Genomic DNA, 20,651 nt, shown 5'->3' on the forward strand with positions numbered 1-20,651 from the left:
CTCAAGGACCCTCCCACCTCAGCCTCCTGAGTAGCTGGGACTACAGGCACACTCCATCACACCCGGTAAATTTTTTCTTGTTAATATTTTTTTGTAGAGATGAGCGGGTCTCTCTATGTTGCACAGGTTGTCTCAAACTCCTGGGTGCAAGCAAATCTCCCACCTTAGCCTCCCAAAGTGCTGGGATCACAGGCATGAGCTAACATGCCCAGATAAATTCTGCATTTCTAACAGCTAGATGCCAGACGAGGTTACTCCTGCCGTCTGCAGGTCAATTTTGAGTAGCAATGTGTGATATTCTGAAAAGATAGCCAGCCGCCCTAATCTCTGAAGCCTGTAAATGTTACCTTATTTAGAGAAAAGGTCTTTGCTGATGTGATTACATTAAGAGTTTTGAGATGAAGTGATCCAGGTGAACCCTAATTGCAGTCACATGTATCCTTAAGGGAGATTTTGCATAGACAGAAAAAAAAAAAAAAAGGTGGCAATGTGACCATGGAGGCAGAGATTAGACAGATGCTGCCACAACGAGGAGCTAGAATTGGCGACCAACAGATTCTCTGGAAGGCATGAGGCCTGGGATTTTGGCCCAGTGATACTGATTTCCAGCATCTGGCCTCCATAACTGAGAGAACATATATGTCTTCTTCTAAGTTACTGAGTTAGTGGTAGCTTGTGACACACTAGTCTAGGAAGGATCAGTTTCCTAGGAAGCCCTATGAAACAGTACACACGCATTAGGAAACTTAAATGAACAGATAATAAACATATTCCTTAGAATCTTTTCCTCTCCACCCTAGATTCTAATTTAATTCATCTGGAATGTTGCTGGATGTCGAGATTGTTGAAATTCCCCAGGTGATCCTAGATGTACAGCAAAGCCTGAGAACCGCTTCTCAACCAGACTTTCGGCAAAAACGAGAGTAGCTGAGCCTTCCTAATAAACCGAGAGACTCTGCATGATGTGGTTCAAAGACGTGAATCCAAAAGATTTGGGTTCAAATTCCAGTCCTTCCACTTTCTAGTTCTACGATTTGAAGGAGTTACTTCTCTCAGCCCCGTTTTCCTCATTTGTAAAACAAGGCAAGGTTATCATTTACCCCCACAGGTTTGTTAGGAAAATTAAACTATATAAAAGCCCCTAGCTTTATACAGGGTCCATGGTAGACATTCAAGTCTATGGATTCCCAGTTGCATGACTTGAACAAGTCGTCCAGAATTTCTTGGCATTTTTTTTTCCTTGCCCATAAAACAAAAGAATTGGGCAAGAAAAGTGGTTTTAAAATTTGTTAAAGCAACAGAATCCTTTTATAAATGTAACTCGATATGGAACTTCAGCATATAACACAAGCCTGTTTATATCACACTGTTTTATGTTCCATGGAGTGGAATGCGGACAGGGGCTTCCTGCAGACTCCCATAGCCACCACCTTCAGACACTCCTAAAGCCATGGTTCAGAATCCCAGGGATCCAGGGGACTCACCTTTCAAACCCATCCATTTAATACTTTCTAAGGTACCTTCCAGCTTTGATGCATGTTGGTTCTCTGATTTTAAACAGCAAACCACACACAACAGTACTGCATCTGAAGAAACACAGCCATGTCCAGGGAGCTCATGCACATAGACCAGGCCTTGTAGGTGCTCAGTAGCTACAGAGAGGATCTCTGCATGAATGGAAGTCTGCTTTTATTACCCTTTCACTCAGGAAATAAAGACAAGCCCAACACTACAGAGCTGCCAGAAGGAATGCCAGTGCCTGGCTGTGCTCCTTGAAGCAGCAAGATAAAATACCTGCTTCCCTCCTTGACTGTAAGGGCCTTCGGGCTGGGCCTTGCTGTCAAGTTTCAAGTTTCCAGTGAACATTCAAAGACACCTTATATATGCAAGAAAAGGTGCTAGGTTAGATGCTGAGGATGCAGGAATTAGCAAATCACATACACCTCCCTCTGGGGGCATACATTCTGGAGGGTGAGACAGACCTCGAGGTAGAAAGGCAGTCAGCTAAAGCTTCTTCTACAGCATTTATTCACTAATTTACTGAGTTACTACTTTGTTCTCTTCAGTCTCTCACCATGGAGCATCCAGGGTGACCTTATAAAAACCAGACCATGTCACTTTTCTTAAAACCCCTTAATGGCTTTCCACTGCACTTAGAATAAATCTGAAGTCCATGCACAATCTGCAGTTAGAGACCTGCTCCATCTGGTTCTGCCCACGCTTCTGCCCACCTGGCCCTCTCACCCACTTCATGCGCTCTATCCACAAGGCCCCCTGTTCCGTTCCATCTAACCTCACAAGCTCTCTGCTGCTTGGAATTTTTCACAGGCATCCCTCCCCCTGCACTGCTCTCCTCCCTGCCCATCGCCCAGTGGGCTCCCTCTCATCCTTGAAGTTGTAGCTTAAATGTTACCTCCCTGGAGAATTCTTCTCTGACTGCACTGAGAGACTCCCCAGCAGCCCACTGTCTGTTTTGGGTTTTTTTTGTTTTTTTTTAATAGGACTTTTCTCAACTTGCAAAGCCATTAGTTGCCTCAGCCATAGTCCCAATAGGTAACAGATGGTATAATCAGAGTAAGATGATTTGAGGACATTTTACAAAGATGTTTGTGTAGGAATACCACAAAGGGTCTTGTCATCATCTGGGGTTCACAACAGCCAAGCTGTTGCCACTCTTAGGCACCCCACAAAATTAGCAGAGAGAGAGCAGTTACTGGAACCCCGAAGGAAAGGAAGTCTGGTGGGGTCAGCCTCCCTGTGAGGAGCAGTGACCCTCCTGTAGGTGAGGGACAGGGTCACCTGGAGCCTGACCCATGCTCCTCCCTCCCACACCTCCTGCTGGGGCACCCCATTGGCCAGAACCAGCCTGAAGGCAGAGGGTAAGAGATCTGGTCCATGCCCCCACAGAGGACACAGAGCAGCTGGCTAAGGGTGGAGAATAGATCCAGAGGGGCAAATAGAAAAGTCCTGCACAGAGCTGTCCTCGGACCATCCAGTCTTTGCCATTAGATGCCCAGAATTTAGCCCAGGGCTGACACTTAGACATTCCACTAATACATTTTGAATAAATGAGCAAATGGATGATTGTGAGAGGTACCCAATAACTATTTGTTGTGTAACTAATGGCTAGGTTAGGGTAGGGTAAAGAGAATTTTAAGAATTTAAGATGTAACTACGATGCCTCAAAATACACAGACAAAAAAGCAAGAGACTTAGAAAGTTTCCAAACATTTCACCCCAAAGAGCCATAACTTTCCAGGCCAGGTCAAGAAGGCAAGACCAAAGTCTCTGTTCTGTGGGCTTTGTTCCTTCAGTCTCCCACAGGGCTGGCCTCTGCACAGCAGGATGGATGCTGTTTACTTTCTAGGAGGGGCCGGATTCCTCCCTGCCCTGTTTGCTTTGTGGGCTGCAGACTCTAGAATGAGCCACAGGAGCAAACTCTTCTGAAATGCCTGTGGTCAACTGCCCTAGGTATCAGCCAGCTTCTCAGGGAGGGCTCTTAACTGGTGGCCGCCCATGGGGTAGGAAACCCAGGCTCTGATGTAAGACTCACCTGGGATCAGGAGCCAGCTTCTCCACTTACTAGCTGTGTGACTTGGGGCAAACCACTCGCCTTCTCTGAACCTCTGTTATAAAATGGGGGCAACAGAATCTACTTTTCAGAGTCATGAATGATATATGTTAAGAAAAAGCAGCAGAGACCTATTAACTATGTCATAAATACTAGTTTTCATAAGGTCCTAGAGGGAAAGGACTATGCCTTATTCAACCTTGTGTCACAGGGCCTACCACAGTGTTATAGTTTCAAAGACACCAGGAATAACCCCAAAGTCTTTTCCACCCACTCCCTGGTAGTTTCATTGAATCAATAGGGACTTTTAAGCTTTAAGCCTTGTCCCCACTGAAAATACAATGTCCCTCATTTTCTATCCAAGGCTCTTAATCATTATCAATACCTGTGTGTAAATGAGTTTCCATACTTTTCTACCATAAGGATAGGTTCTACCTGAGGGCAAGGAGTGAAGTTGTTACAACATATGGCTACAGGACATCTGCAGTAGATGGCAGTGCAGCAGGCCCCCCAGGAGACAAGAGGGGTGAAGATTAACGAGACCCACGGTACAATTTTGATTTAGGAATGGTCTAGAAAACTAGCCTTGAGCTGGTTTTTAATCAAGGCTATGTAGCAGAAGTCTCCAGAGGACCACCCCATCTGTCCACTTGGAAACCATTGATCCAATTTGATTCAATAGACACTGAAGATCTACCCAATGCTGGGCCTGGCCTCTACTGATGCAGTTCACGCTGTAACTCAAGACTTTGCCCTTTTGGAGAAGGAAGTAGCCCATTCTAAGAGCAGAAAGTGAGATAACCTGGATTTACATCCCAACGCTGTTGCTTCCTGGCTGTGTACCTCCCATGCTCAGGGCCGGCCGGCTTCATGGATATGCAGTCTGTGCAGCCATACGGGACCCCAAGCTCAGAAGAACCTCATTGCACTTGGCTTAAGCTCTGCTGTCACCATCTTGACACTTTTAATAACTTCTTAACAACCACTGTGCATTTTTATTTTTCACTGGGCCTTGCAAATTCTGCAGCGTCTCTTCCACACATTATTTACTCTCTCTGCATCTCTGTAAACTCATTTGTAAAACCAAGGTGACAATACCTACTGGGAAGATGGTGGAAGGATTCAATGAGATGATGTGTGTGAAGCCTCCCCCACAGTAGCTGTGATCCTCTTATTTTCAAAATCCTGCTTGATCCTCCCCACAGCTGTGTGAGATCAGCCCAGCAACCCACATCATGACATTAGACAAAGGAGAAGCTGAGACTCAGAGCCACCCGTCCTAGGTCACAGGACAAATAAGAACAGAAACAGAGTTTGAACCCTGCTGCTGCTTTCTCACGGGGACCCCTTCCATCCCCACTCACCTGTTTGGCCCAGATGACCAAGGGCCTTGGGGGTTATCTTAGGCCCACACCTGGGACTGGCAAGACCTAAAGGGTCAGGGGGCAGCATACTCACACTCCCCCTCACTCCCATTGAGAGGGAAATGCATTTTCAGCCAAGCAGGGGTCCACTCTGTGACACTCTCAGGCCCCAGTGGTCAGCGCCCCACCCCCAGCCTCACCTTTCGCAGCCTTGTTGGCTAGGATTAACCCCTTCTCTGCCTTATTTCTCTTCTTCTTCAGCTTCAGCCCAAACATCACCTTTCTGAAAGAAGAAAAAAAGAAACAATAATAAAAAGTTTGAGTCATTCAGGCGTGTTAGGAGAAGTTAGACACATAAACGCACTGAGCTTCATGAAGCCCATCAGCCTCCTCATCCTCCCAGGATGGAGGCAAAAGACAAGTGTCAGGGGCACCCAACAAGCTCTCCAGAGAGCTCTCCTTTTGCAGAAACCACAAAAATCCCCCCCCGAATTGGAATCGTGAGGTCCATCTGGAATTGCATGTAGGGGAGGCAAACTGAATACTAATAGCACTAGCTGACATTTCTGTTTCTCCTGGCTCACCAGGCACTCTGCTAGGCATTAAAAAGCAGTCACATTGTTTAATCACCACAGCAAACCTCTCCTGCCCATCTTGCAGATGAGGAGCCAAGGCCCAGAGAGGCCAGGCAATGTTTCTAAGGTCACACAGTTCTGAACATCAGAGCTACCACTGGATCCCAGGCCTGCCTGATTTTAAAGTCCAGGGTCTAACCACTGGGCAGCTGCAGCCTGTCTGTTCGCTTCAGCAGAGTGAACACTGTCACCAGACCTGGGCTCTCGAGACCAAGGTCAAGAAGGCCTGGAACTTGCTGAGGTCCCACCATAAGCGCACAGCTCGGCTGACACATGGCACATGCCCAAAATGTCCCCTGCTATTATTATCATTAGCCATGAGCAGGAAGCCATTTCTAAGCCTCCTTCTCTCCACCCTCCACCTGCCCCCAGATGGAGTCTTGCTCTGTTGCCCAGGCTGGAGCACAGTGGTGCGATCACTGCAGCTCACTGCAACCTCTACCTCCTGGGTCCAAGCAATCCTCTTTCCTCAGCCTCTCAAGTAGCTGGGATTACAGGGGCCCACCACCATGCCTATAGGCCTCCTTCTCATCACAGGAAACTCCCGAGTCCATGGTCTCTGACAGACAAGAGCATTCCTAATGCTCTGCCAGCCTCCCACAGAAGCCCTTTCTAAGCTAGGGAACTGCTGAGAACAGGGCTCTGGGACACAGATGGATGAAACTGGGCTGGAGGAAAGTCCTGGCCGTGACGCAGGCAGACTGGCCAGCCTTGGAGAGAGGAGGGGAAGGAACAAGGAAGTGAACATTTGGAGGCAAAGGGAGGAGATGGCAGCAAAGGCTCAAACCCCATTCAGTGAACATCTGTGGGCCTGGAACGTGAAAGGCAGTGGAACAATCACAGTCTCCCATTTTGCTTATATGTTTAGGACTTAGGATGTGTGGAGTGCAGTGGTTAAGATCAGCCTCCACAGTTGGACTGCCTAGATTCTAATCCCAGCACTACCTCTGCAACTTTCAACAAGTCACTTAGTCTCTCTAACCTTCAGAGTCCTCAGGTGTGAAATGAGATAATAAATGGAAAGCATTTAGCACAGTACCTGGAACATACTATCTGCTCAATAAACCTTCATTATTCTTATTATCCTAAGGGTAGGATTAAGACCAGTGAGTGGAAGGCACTAGGAGATAGATGTTCACTCAACTCTTTCACTTATTCTATTCACTTATTTGCTCACTTATTCTGTGTATGTCCTGCTTTAATTCAGATAAGCAATTAAGGAGCCCCCACATCAGTGCTGTCTGAACAGTGGAGTGACTACTTTGGGAGGAAATGAGGTTCCCATTACTGGAGGTGTGCAAGCAGAAGTCTGAACACCACTGTTAAATGATGTTGTAGAGAAGACAAGCATCAGAAGGGGGGACTGGCCTAGGGGAATTCAGGGGTCCTTTGAGACCATGAGATACGTTAGGACGGAAAGAATGGACTCTGAAAGCACCCAGATGTGGACAGGACCCCGAACTCCTTGGGCAAGACAAGTACCTGCCTGAGCCTCAGTTTCCTCCTGTGTATAATGGAAATAACTGCTCTACAGGATTGTTGTGAGAATAAAATGAGGTAACGTAGCAAAGCACCTAAGACAGCATCTGGGATACAGAAAGTGCTAAATAAGTGCCCTTGTTGGAGGGAGCATTTTCCCCTTTGATCTGCCATCATCCTCTGATGAGAACATCATCCTACGTCTCCCAGCAATCTCTGGAGAACATACAGAAGGACGACTTCCAATAACAGTTTTCACTATTCTGTTTTCAAGGGATGCTTCCCAAGCCAGGGACCTAAAGCCAGTACCTTCCCAACTCTGAATCGGCATTTGTGGTCCCCAGGTGCACCCTGCCATGAGCAGTTCAAAGACGCAGAATCTCACGTTCCTGGGAACCTGGCCAATGGGCTCTGGAGGCTGCTTGAAGAAGCTAAATGACTTCCATCCGTAAATAGGGAGTTGCTAATAATAAAAGACAGTATCTGCCAAGGGAGACATAAGGTTCCTTTCGGGAGCTGACATCCTCGTCTTGGGTGGCCTCAGCCTTCTGAGCTCTCCTGTAGGGAAGCCAGTGCCTGAGGCATTGGGGCATGGCTGAAGATGCTGTCATGGGCCAGGGAAAAGGAAGAGATGTCCCACCTCATAAAGACAGGCACCCCTGCCCTTCTGAAGCCAAGAGCTCTGGACCCTGCTGCCCATTAGAGTCACCTAAGGTAGTTTACAAAAGTACTGATGTCTCGAACCACCTTCAGAGATTTTTAATTACTCTAGGGCAGACCCAGTGTTGAGAAGCAGTGGTCTAGGCACAGCTCAGGACTCCTGAAGGAAAAAGTCAAACAAACTTCCAGGAATGCCCAAAGGATTTACAACCAGCGTGGCCCTCTTGGGTGGGCTGATGTTAGTATCACAAACACACAAGGTTGTTTGCCTGAAACTGTGAGTCAGTCATCAAGGGCACACCCAGCATGACTCCCAGCGTGAAAAGGTTTCTTGATGAAAATTGATTTCTTCTCCACAGCCTTGTGTCGTCAAGCAGTAAGAGGAGGCATGGCTCACCAGCCCAGAACGATGGTGCCACTGGCAGATCGGGCGGTAGAAAATGAACCCGTTACACAGGGCTCAGTTCGGGCACCTGCCTGAATTCATTGTTAGAATTTGGGGTTGGATACGTAACTCAGATGCATATTTCTTCCCATGTGACACAAGGACATTTCTTACCCAATTCACAGGGTGATATTAAAATAGAAAACAATGTTTGTCAAGTGTAAAGCATGCTACAAAGTGTCACAATATTGATAACAAGGAAATGTGCGTTTAAACTTTTTTTTTGTTTTGTTTTTCTTTTTTTTTTTCTTTTTCTTTTTTATTTTTTCTTTTTATTTTTTTTTTTAATTATACTTTAAGTTCTAGGGTACATGTGCATAACGTGCAGGTTTGTTACATATGTATACTTATGCCATGTTGGTGTGCTGCACCCATCAACTCGTCAGCACCCATCAATTCATCATTTATATCATGTCTAACTCCCCAATGCAATCCCTCCCTCCTCCCCCCTCCCCATGATAGGCCCCAGTGTGTGATGTTCCCCTTCCCGAGTCCAAGTGATCTCATTGTTCAGTTCCCACCTATGAGTGAGAACATGCGGTGTTTGGTTTTCTCTTCTTGTGATAGTTTGCTAAGAATGATGGTTTCCAGCTGCATCCATGTCCCTACAAAGGACGCAAACTCATCCTTTTTTATGGCTGCATAGTATTCCATGGTGTATATGTGCCACATTTTCTTAATCCAGTCTGTCACAGATGGACATTTGGGTTGATTCCAAGTCTTTGCTATTGTGAATAGTGCCGCAATAAACATACGTGTGCATGTGTCTTTGTAGAATAATTTATAATCCTTTGGGTATATACCCAGTAGTGGGGTGGCTGGGTCATATGGTACATCTAGTTCTAGATCCTTGAGGAATTGCCATACTGTTTTCCATAATGGTTGAACTAGTTTACAATCCCACCAACAGTGTAAAAGTGTTCCTATTTCTCCACATCCTCTCCAACACCTGTTGTTTCCTGACTTTTGAATGATTGCCATTCTAACTGGTGTGAGATGGTATCTCATTGTGGTTTTGATTTGCATTTCTCTGATGGCCAGTGATGATGAGCATTTTTTCATGTGTCTGTTGGCTGTATGAATGTCTTCTTTTGAGAAATGTCTGTTCATATCCTTTCCCCACTTTTTGATGGGGTTGTTTTTTTCTTGTATATTTGTTTGAGTTCTTTGTAGATTCTGGATATTAGCCCTTTGTCAGATGAGTAGGTTGCAAAAATTTTCTCCCATTCTGTAGGTTGCCTGTTCACTCTGATGATAGTTTCTTTTGCTGTGCAAAAGCTCTTTAGTTTAATTAGATCCCATTTGTCAATTTTGGCTTTTGTTGCCATTGCTTTTGGTGTTTTAGACATGAAGTCCTTGCCCATGCCTATGTCCTGAATGGTACTGCCTAGATTTTCTTCTAGGGTTTTTATGGTATTAGGTCTAACATTTAAGTCTCTAATCCATCTTGAATTAAACTTCGTATAAGGGGTAAGGAAAGGATCCAGTTTCAGCTTTCTACTTATGGCTAGCCAATTTTCCCAGCACCATTTATTAAATAGGGAATCCTTTCCCCATTTCTTGTTTCTCTCAGGTTTGTCAAAGATCAGATGGCTGTAGATGTGTGGTATTATTTCTGAGGACTCTGTTCTGTTCCATTGGTCTATATCTCTGTTTTGGTACCAGTACCATGCTGTTTTGGTTACTGTAGCCTTGTAGTATAGTTTGAAGTCAGGTAGCGTGACGCCTCCAGCTTTGTCCTTTTGACTTAGGATTGTCTTGGCAATGCGGGCTCTTTTTTGGTTCCATATGAACTTTAAAGCAGTTTTTTCCAATTCTGTGAAGAAACTCATTGGTAGCTTGATGGGGATGGCATTGAATCTATAAATAACCTTGGGCAGTATGGCCATTTTCACGATATTGATTCTTCCTATCCATGAGCATGGTATGTTCTTCCATTTGTTTGTGTCCTCTTTGATTTCACTGAGCAGTGGTTTGTAGTTCTCCTTGAAGAGGTCCTTTACATCCCTTGTAAGCTGGATTCCTAGGTATTTGATTCTCTTTGAAGCAATTGTGAATGGAAGTTCATTCCTGATTTGGCTCTCTGCTTGTCTGTTACTGGTGTATAAGAATGCTTGTGATCTTTGCACATTAATTTTGTATCCTGAGACTTTGCTGAAGTTGCTTATCAGCTTAAGGAGATTTTGGGCTGAGACAATGGGGTTTTCTAAATATACAATCATGTCATCTGCAAACAGGGACAATTTGACTTCTTCTTTTCCTAACTGGATACCCTTGATTTCTTTCTCTTGCCTGATTGCCCTAGCCAGAACTTCCAACACTATGTTGAATAGGAGTGGTGAGAGAGGGCATCCCTGTCTTGTGCCAGTTTTCAAAGGGAATTTTTCCAGTTTTTGCCCATTCAGTATGATAATGCTGTGGGTTTGTCATAAATAGCTCTTACTATTTTGAGGTACGTTCCATCAATACCGAATTTATTGAGCGTTTTTAGCATGAAGGGCTGTTGAATTTTGTCAAAAGCCTTTTCTGCATCTATTGAGATAATCATGTGGTTCTTGTCTTTGGTTCTGTTAATATGCTGGATTACGTTTATTGATTTGCAAATGTTGAACCAGCCTTGCATCCCAGGGATGAAGCCCACTTGATCATGGTGGATAAGCTTTTTGATGTGCTGCTGAATCCGGTTTGCCAGTATTTTATTGAGGATTTTTGCATCGATGTTCATCAGGGATATTGGTCTAAAATTCTCTTTTTTGTTGTTGTGTCTCTGCCAGGCTTTGGTATCAGGATGATGTTGGCCTCATAAAATGAGTTAGGGAGGATTCCCTCTTTTTCAATTGATTGGAATAGTTTCAGAAGGAATGGTACCAGCTCCTCCTTGTACCTCTGGTAGAATTCAGCTGTGAATCCATCTGGTCCTGGACTTTTTTTGGTGGGTAGGCTATTAATTATTGCCTCAATTTCAGAGCCTGCTATTGGTCTATTTAGGGATTCAACTTCTTCCTGGTTTAGTCTTGGAAGAGTGTAAGTGTCCAGGAAATTATCCATTTCTTCTAGATTTTCTAGTTGATTTGCATAGAGGCGTTTATAGTATTCTCTGATGGTTGTTTGTATTTCTGTGGGGTCAGTGGTGATATCCCCTTTATCATTTTTTATTGCATCTATTTGATTCTTCTCTCTTTTCTTCTTTATTAGTCTTGCTAGCGGTCTGTCAATTTTGTTGATCTTTTCAAAAAACCAACTCCTGGATTCATTGATATTTTGGAGGGTTTTTTGTGTCTCTATCTCCTTCAGTTCTGCTCTGATCTTAGTTATTTCTTGCCTTCTGCTAGCTTTTGAATGTGTTTGCTCTTGCCTCTCTAGTTATTTTAATTGTGATGTTAGAGTGTCAATTTTAGATCTTTCCTGCTTTCTCTTGTGGGCATTTAGTGCTATAAATTTCCCTCTACACACTGCTTTAAATGTGTCCCAGAGATTCTGGTATGTTGTATCTTTGTTCTCATTGGTTTCAAAGAACATCTTTATTTCTGCCTTCATTTCGTTATGTACCCAGTAGTCATTCAGGAGCAGGTTGTTCAGTTTCCATGTAGTTGAGCGGTTTTGATTGAGTTTCTTAGTCCTGAGTTCTAGTTTGATTGCACTGTGGTCTGAGAGACAGTTTGTTATAATTTCTGTTCTTTACATTTGCTGAGGAGTGCTTTACTTCCAATTATGTGGTCAATTTTGGAATAAGTGCGATGTGGTGCTGAGAAGAATGTATATTCTGTTGATTTGGGGTGGAGAGTTCTATAGACGTCTATTAGGTCTGCTTGGTGCAGAGATGAGTTCAATTCCTGGATATCCTTGTTAACTTTCTGTCTCGTTGATCTGTCTAATGTTGACAGTGGAGTGTTGAAGTCTCCCATTATTATTGTATGGGAGTCTAAGTCTCTTTGTAAGTCTCTAAGGACTTGCTTTATGAATCTGGGTGCTCCTGTATTGGGTGCAGATATATTTAGGAGAGTTAGCTCTTCCTGTTGAATTGATCCCTTTACCATTATGTAATGGCCTTCTTTGTCTCTTTTGATCTTTGATGGTTTAAAGTCTGTTTCATCAGAGACTAGGATTGCAACCCCTGCTTTTTTTTGTTCTCCATTTGCTTGGTAGATCTTCCTCCATCCCTTTATTTTGAGCCTATGTATGTCTCTGCATTTGAGATGGGTCTCCTGAATTACAGCAGACTGATGGGTCTTGACTCTTTATCCAGTTTGCCAGTCTGTGTCTTTTAATTGGAGCATTTAGTCCATTAACATTTAAGGTTAATATTGTTATGTGTGAACTTGATCCTGTCATTATGATATTAACTGGTTATTTTGCTCGTTTGTTGATGCAGTTTCTTCCTAGCCTCGATGGTCTTTACATTTTGGCATGTTTTTGCAATGGCTGGTACCGGTTGTTCCTTTCCATGTTTAGGGCTTCCTTCAGGGTCTCTTGTAAGGCAGGCCTGGTGGTGACAAAATCTCTAAGCATTTGCTTATCTGTAAAGGATTTTATTTCTCCTTCACTTATGAAACTTAGTTTGGCTGGATATGAAATTCTGGGTTTAAAATTCTTTTCTTTAAGAACGTTGAATATTGGCCCCCACTCTCTTCTGGCTTGTAGAGTTTCTGCCGAGAGATCTGCTGTTAGTCTGATGGGCTTCCCTTTGTGGGTAACCCGACCTTTCTCTCTGGCTGCCCTTAAGATTTTTTCCTTCATTTCGACTTTGGTGAATCTGGCAATTATGTGTCTTGGAGTTGCTCTTCTGGAGGAGTATCTTTGTGGCATTCTCTGTATTTCCTGAATTTGAATGTTGGCCTGCCCTACTAGGTTGGGGAAGTTCTCCTGGATGATATCCTGAAGAGTGTTTTCCAACTTGGTTCCATTTTCCCCCTCACTTTCAGGCACCCCAATCAGACGTAGATTTGGTCTTTTTACATAATCCCATACTTCTTGCAGGCTTTGTTCATTTCTTTTTCTTTTTTCTTTTGGTTTCTCTTCTCGCTTCATTTCATTCATTTGATCCTCAATCGCTGATACTCTTTCTTCCAGTTGATCGAGTCGGTTACTGAAGCTTGTGCATTTGTCACGTATTTCTCGTGTCATGGTTTTCATCTCTGTCATTTCGTTTATGATCTTCTCTGCATTAATTAGTCTAGCTGTCAATTCTTCCACTCTTTTTTCAAGATTTTTAGTTTCTTTGTGCTGGGTACGTAATTCCTCCTTTAGCTCTGAGAAGTTTGATGGACTGAAGCCTTCTTCTCTCATCTCGTCAAAGTCATTCTCTGACCAGCTTTGATCCATTGCTGGTGATGGGCTGCGCTCCTTTGCAGGGGGAGATGTGCTCTTATTTTTTGAATTTCCAGCTTTTCTGCTCTGCTTTTTCCCCATCTTTGTGGTTTTATCTGTCTCTGGTCTTTGATGATGGTGACGTACTGATGGGGTTTTGGTATAGGTGTCCTTCCTGTTTGATAGTTTTCCTTCTGACAGTCAGAAGGACTGTCTGTTGGTCTGTTGGAGATTGCTTGAGGTCCACTCCAGACCCTGTTTGCCTGGGTATCAGCAGCAGAGGTTGCCGAAGATAGAATATTGCTGAACAGCAAGTGTACCTGTCTGATTCTTCCTTTGGAAGCTTCCTCTCAGGGGTGTATTCCACCCTGTGAGGTGTGGGGTGTCAGACTGCCCCTAGTGGGGGATGTCTCCCAGCTAGGCTACTCAGGGGTCAGGGACCCACCTGAGCAGACAGTCTGTCCGATCTCAGATCTCAACCTCCGCATTGGGAGATCCACGACTCCCCCCAAAGCTGTCAGACAGAGTCGTTCGCGTCTGCACCAGCCCCCGCTGCTTCCCCTGTTGGTCTTCAGCTGTGTGCTGTCCCCAGAGGTGGAGACTACAGAGACAGGCAGGCTTCCTTGAGCTGCTGTGAGCTCCACCCAGTTCGAGCTTCCCAGCGGCTTTGTTTACCTACTTAAGCCTCAGCAATGGCAGGCGCCCCTCCCCCAGCCTCGCTGCTGCCTTGCGGATAGATCGCGGCAGACTGCTGTGTTAGCAGTGAGGGAGGCTCCATGGGCGTGGGACCCTCCCGGCCAGGTGTGGGATATATTCTCCTGGTGTGCCTGTTTGCTTAAAGCGCAGTATTGGGGTGGGAGTTACCCAATTTTCCAGGTGTTGTGTGTCTCAGTTCCCCTGGCTAGGAAAATGGATTCTCTTCCCCCTTGCGCTTCCAGGTGAGGCGATGCCTCGCCCTGCTTCAGCTCTCGCTGGTCAGGCTGCAGCAGCTGACCAGCACCAATTGTCCGGCACTCCCTAGTGAGATGACCCCAGTACCTCAGTTGAAAATGCAGAAATCACCGGTCTTCTGTGTCGCTCACGCTGGGAGTTGGAGACTGGAGCTGTTCCTATTCGGCCATCTTGCTCCCCCACTGTTTTTGTTTTTTGAGACACAGTCTCGCTCTGTCGCCCAGCCTGGAGTGCAGTGGCGTGACCTCAGCTCACTGCAAGCTCCATCTCCCAGGTTCACACCATCCTCCTGCCTCAGTCTCCTGAGTAGCTAGGACTACAGGCACACACCGCCACGCCCGGCTAATTTTTTGTATTTTTAGTAGAGACGGGGTTTCACTGTGTTACCTAGGATGGTCTCAATCTCCTGACCTTGTGATCTGCCCACCTAGGCCTCCGAGTTTAAAATATTTTTACATCTGTATAAAGCACTCGCTATGTGCCAGGAACATCATTTTACACACATTGTCTCCTAGGATCTCCACAGCATTCCACGAGGAAGATGATATTATTATGCTTTCTGACAAATGAGGGGCTTTCAGGGGTTTCCAGACAATGTATTGGGATCAATCAATACCTCAAATCAGGAAGACTTACCTGGTAAGTCACTAAGGCAGCTGCCACCACATCCCTGACCTCCTCTACTCTAGAGAATTCCAGCATGAGAACCCTCCCACTTCACAAAAAGTTTGGGGCTTTCTGGTTTAGGAACATAGTATCTTCCCAGGGTCATCCCCAAGAAAAGGCAAGAGGTACACAGGAACCCCCATACCAACCTGGTCTCCTCAGGGTGAAAGCTACTGCGACTCCGATATCTGTATCCAAACAATAAGAGCATTAAATGAGATATGTGTTAGATTTGCTCAGCACGTTCAGGTGGCATCACTCAGTGTTCAACCTTAGGGCCTGCACTGCAGGGAGGCAGCCAGCCTGGCACAAGAAAGGGGGACTGGACTGCTTGAGTGTGGGTCTCATGCAGGTCATTTTCTAACTATGTCACTGGAGCTGGCCCTGGGACCTCTCTGAGCTCCAGGCAATTCGTTCCTCTTGTTCAGGAAGTGGCCATAAGGTTAGTTCTGCTTTTTCTCACTGGGATGTTACACACATGACCTTATTGATCCCTCATGCTGAATTATTAAAAACTCTACACGTAGCTAATTTAATGTCATGTCCATGGCTCAGCAGAGCCAGGATTAGAAAATTGCTTTGCAGCCAGAATTGCCATGTGTTCTCCCACTTGTGTCACCAGATTCCCCTTCTGCAATCACCTTCTCCACCTTCACTGCAGAATGGAGGCAGCTCAGGCCAAATGGCCAAACACTAAGTTACTTGTGTCAACAGCATGCCCAGTACTGGCCCATGCTGCTCTCTTCTCTACCTAAGAGGACTCAGGATGCAGGTTACCCATGCACCTCACCTTCCAAACCCAAAACCATAATACCCAGTATGGGGTGGGGGGTGGGGAGGACTTTAGCTGAGAATTTATTTATATGAAATCATTACAAACTTTAAAAACTATATTTATATATTTGATGAATTCTTTTCATCCAAAGAATAAATTTGTATATAATGAGGTCTATCTTAAAAACAAAACAAAATCACAAAATTTTTCCACCATTCAAAGGTTATCTAAAGAGCCTTTAGGTAAAGTCCCAGTAGCCTGCTGGGAAATACCTTCTTGAGGATGCTCTATCTGGGTCCCCATCTTTCTAAGACTGGGATATATTCATTAACGGCAAACCACTACACATAGAAGTGGTTGTGTTGCAGAATTCAATAGAAATTGTCAAAATATAAACCCATGTGACACCCTGCCTTGCCATGCCTCTGTAAGTTCTGTCTCTCCATGATCTTCTTATCAAAACTTACTTATTCAATGTTCTATTTCATTAAGGCAATGATACCCCAACTTTGGCTACACATCTAATCCATATGTGGGTAGCTTTCTAAAACTGCCCCACACTTGACCAGATCCCATCCCCAAGAGTATGATTTCACTGGTCAGTGATGGGACCAAGGCTCAGTGGTTCTTAAGCTCCCCTGGTGATTCTAATGTGCAACAGGTTTACAAACCCTTGTGGTTAAGTAGACAGTACCGATGAGCTATCCTCTCAAAGAGAACCCTAAAGGAAATTTAAAAGAATTTCTTAACCAAAAGGAATGATTAAATGTATTAAATTCAGAACCTTTAGCAGATACATTTGGCTACACTGCACTTTATAATCCACCTCGACTTCCTTTCCACTCAACCTCAACCCCTACAATTAGCCCACAAAATTGGCTACCTTCTCTACTTACACACAGGATTAGTTCAGCCTTGGAAGAACAGAATGCTCAGGTTCAGGAGAAAAAGAACAATCCTCTTCTGGATCAAAATGTCTCAAGCAAGGCTAATGGCCTGAATGGATGGGCCCTGGCTCCCAGTCTCATGGGAAGCAGTTCATTCTTGCCTAATGTGTTTTGAAATCCTTTATCTTGTGATAGTAGGTGGATGTTTCTGTGTTAGCCCCTCATTTTGTACATTATAGTCTCCTCAACCATTATAATGAGCTTCAAATATCACAACTCAACAGTGATTGAGAATCTTAATATTTCACCTGCAAGAGTCAGCTGAGTCTAAGAAATACACCTCCAAGGATGCTAATTCATTCCTCTTCCTGTGGCTTCTCTGAACCAAGAATGACTCAGGAATAATTCAGAGCCACACTGTGTAAAGCCCATCCCCGTAAAGCCAGCCTCTCGTAGCCCTTCAGAGAAATTTGCAAAGTGTTCAAGGGCAAAATGGCAAGAGAGCAAGGCTGTAGGACTGCCCCAGGAAAATGGAGGCCTTCTTGCATGCTTCCTGCCCATGCTGGGGCATGCCAACAATGCCCACGATAGAAAGAATCCTCCAAGGGTTGGGGGATGTTTTTCAGCCTGGGGTCACTGGCCTCCATCTTCTGCTCCTCGCCCTCTACAGCTAAGCATCAGCACATCACACGTGATGGGGCTGTTTAAAGTGCGAGGAAAATAGAAAAACAAATACTGGCAAGTCAACAATGCAGTACAGATAGGACTACTAGATGCCCCCACTGCAGCCTAAAACTTCCTCTTGCCTGGGCCCCTAAAATGGTTCATCTTTCCTATTCCATCTTCTTTATATCCAGATGAATTAAAGCCCTGCTCTCCACTCTCCTAAACATCAAGATATCAACCTTAAAGCCAAAAATAGACTACAGACCACTTCTCAGCACTTGGAATAAGCAGATCTTTCTCTGAATCTTCAAGCTCCCATCTTTTCTAGGCTTTCTGCTTTTTCTTCACTCCCTAAACCTTCTTCCTCCCATATATTGCTTGATTATCTTTTGGTGGAATTATTAGAGTTCAGCATTACGTTTACATTCCTCACTTGGGAAGGGCTAAGGTCCAAAGCTCTTATTCCCATGTAGTCTTTCTTCCTTTGGGTCTACCTGCCCACAGAACATTTGTATTCTACTTTCTGCTCTGCTGTGCAAGTGGAAGTAACTACTGAGCAGGGCTTCTCCTCCCTGCAGCTGAGCGGGCAAGTCCATCTGATTCAGACGGAAGCATTTGAAAATCAATCTGGACTCTAGTCCAAGCAGCTTCCTCAAATTGAGCTTCACCAGCAATTGAGGTAATATTTTTATCCCTATTGGATGTCTGGGTTTCTTTCTCAATTGGTTTTGAATGTCTAGGGTAAAGAGAAGGGTATGGTTATAACCTCAAGAACACCAATACACTGACTCATAACAGATTTTATTACAAATGGGAATCATTAAACTTCCTAAACTTACTAAGAGAGGATCTATGAAATTCCTCTGAACCTCATTTTTTTTTTTTTTTTTTTGATGCTGTGGACATTAGAAATAGGAGAATGGGTACTCTGTTAAACTAAATTAAACTACTACCTTTGCTGCAGGATTGTCAGAGCCTTGTGCACTGTGACTCTCCAAGAGGGTGCTGTTGTATTCAGACTTTTCCAAATGGATTTGAGCACCACAACTTTATCATTAAATATCTATTAATATCTTCAAGAACACTACTTGGGAGTGCAGAGAAGGAGAGTCCTGACAACTTTCAGTGTTCTTTTATCTTTTGAAGGCTTTCCTGAGATGAGCAATGATCAAGTAAGAATGACTGGGGACATGGAGGAACTCAGGACATCTCTCCCATGCGTTCCCTCCTCTGTGTTCACAAGGCTCCTGGTGCTAGTTCAGACTTCAGTGGACTTTCTGCTTCTGTTCTCTCCCTCCTGAAACCTACTCTCTATTCCATGGCCATCTTTGCAAATCAGAGGAACAGAGAATTTTCTGAATCTCACAAACAATATTTACAAAAGTCCTTGAGTCAGTATCATACCAACAGCTATAATATCATATCATATCATATCATATCATATCATATCATATATCAGTACACAATGTAAGTTGTCCTCTGATATTAAAAAAAAGGAGACAGGATGCCTGCTACTTCCCTTCTATTTAACATTGCACTGGAGGCCCCGAGCAACTCAATAGTGTCTGTCTAGTTGAATTAGTAACTGAATTTAGCAGGATACCTGGAAACAAAGTCAATATTATCCTGCAGAACTTCCCAACCTAGCAAGGCAGGCCAACACTGGAATTCAGGAAATACAGAGAACACCACAAAGATACTCCTCGAGAAGAGCAACTCCAAGACACATAATTGTCAGATTCACCAAAGTTGAAATGAAGGAAAAACTGTTAAGGGCAGCCAGAGAGAAAGGTCGGGTTACCCACAAAGGGAAGCCCATCAGACTAGCAGCAGATCTCTTGGAAGAAACTCTACAAGCCAGAAGAGAGTGGGGGCCAATATTCGACATTCTTAAAGAAAAGAATTTTCAACCCAGAATTTCATATCCAGCCAAACTAAGTTTCATAAGTGAAGGAGAAATAAAATCCTTTACAGACAAGCAAATGCTGAGAGATTTTGTCACCACCAGGTCTGCCCTATAAGAGTTCCTGAAGGGAGCACTAAACATGGAAAGGAACAACCAGTACCAGCCACTGCAAAAACATGCCAAAATGTAAAGACCATCGATGCTAGGAAGAAACTGCATCAACTAACGAGCAAAATAACCAACTAACATCATAATGACAGGATCAAATTCACACATAACAATATTAACCTTAAGTGTAAATAGGCTAAATGCTCAAATTAAAAGACACAGACTGGCAAATTGGATAAAGAGTCAAGACCCATCAGTGTGCTGAATTCAGGAGACCCATCTCACATGCAGAGACATACATAGGCTCAAAATAAAGGGATGGAGGAAGATCTACCAAGCAAATGGAGAACAAAAAAAAGCAGGGGTTGCAATCCTAGTCTCTGATGAAACAGACTTTAAACCATCAAAGATCAAAAGAGACAAAGAAGGCCATTACATAATGGTAAAGGGATCAATTCAACAGGAAGAGCTAACTCTCCTAAATATATCTGCACCCAATACAGGAGCACCCAGATTCATAAAGCAAGTCCTTAGAGACTTACAAAGAGACTTAGACTCCCATACAATAATAATGGGAGACTTCAACACTCCACTGTCAACATTAGACAGATCAACGAGACAGAAAGTTAACAAGGATATCCAGGAATTGAACTCAACTCTGCACCAAGCGGACCTAATAGACATATATAGAACTCTCCACCCCAAATCAACAGAATATACATTCTTCTCAGCACCACATCACACTTATTCCATAACTGACTACATAGTTGGAAGTAAAGCACTCCTCAGCAAATGTACAAGAACAGAAATTATAACAAACTGTCTCTCAGACCACAGTACAATCAAACTAGAACTCAGGACCAAGAAACTCAATCAAAACCGTTCAACTACATGGAAACTGAACAACCTGCTCCTGAATGACTACTGGATACATAACAAAATGAAGACAGAAATAAAGATGTTCTTTGAAACCAATGAGAACAAAGATACAACATACCAGAATCTCTGGGACACATTTAAAGCAGTGTGTAGAGGGAAATTTATAGCACTAAATGCCCACAAGAGAAAGCAGGAAAGATCTAAAATTGCCACCCTAACATCACAATTAAAAGAACTAGAGAAGCAAGAGCAAACACATTCAAAAGCTAGCAGAAGGCAAGAAATAACTAAGATCAGAGCAGAACTGAAGGAGATAGAGACACAAAAAACCCTCCAAAAAAATCAGTGAATC

The 20,651-nt window shown here is 44.1% G+C and overlaps 1 protein-coding gene across 1 annotated transcript in view; it reads right to left on the reverse strand.

Moving 5' to 3' along the window:
- The window catches only part of FER1L6 (fer-1 like family member 6), a 175,218-nt gene extending 170,007 nt beyond the window's left edge, over positions 1 to 5,211 (reverse strand). Inside the window, 1 exon segment of the mRNA XM_030937899.1 lies at positions 5,136 to 5,211. Within this exon segment, the coding sequence (XP_030793759.1) occupies positions 5,136 to 5,211 (76 nt within the window).
- Positions 5,212 to 20,651: the final 15,440 nt, after the last annotated feature.

This window comes from Rhinopithecus roxellana, chromosome 9 (assembly GCF_007565055.1).
Source record: "Rhinopithecus roxellana isolate Shanxi Qingling chromosome 9, ASM756505v1, whole genome shotgun sequence".
Lineage (NCBI taxonomy): Eukaryota > Metazoa > Chordata > Mammalia > Primates > Cercopithecidae > Rhinopithecus > Rhinopithecus roxellana.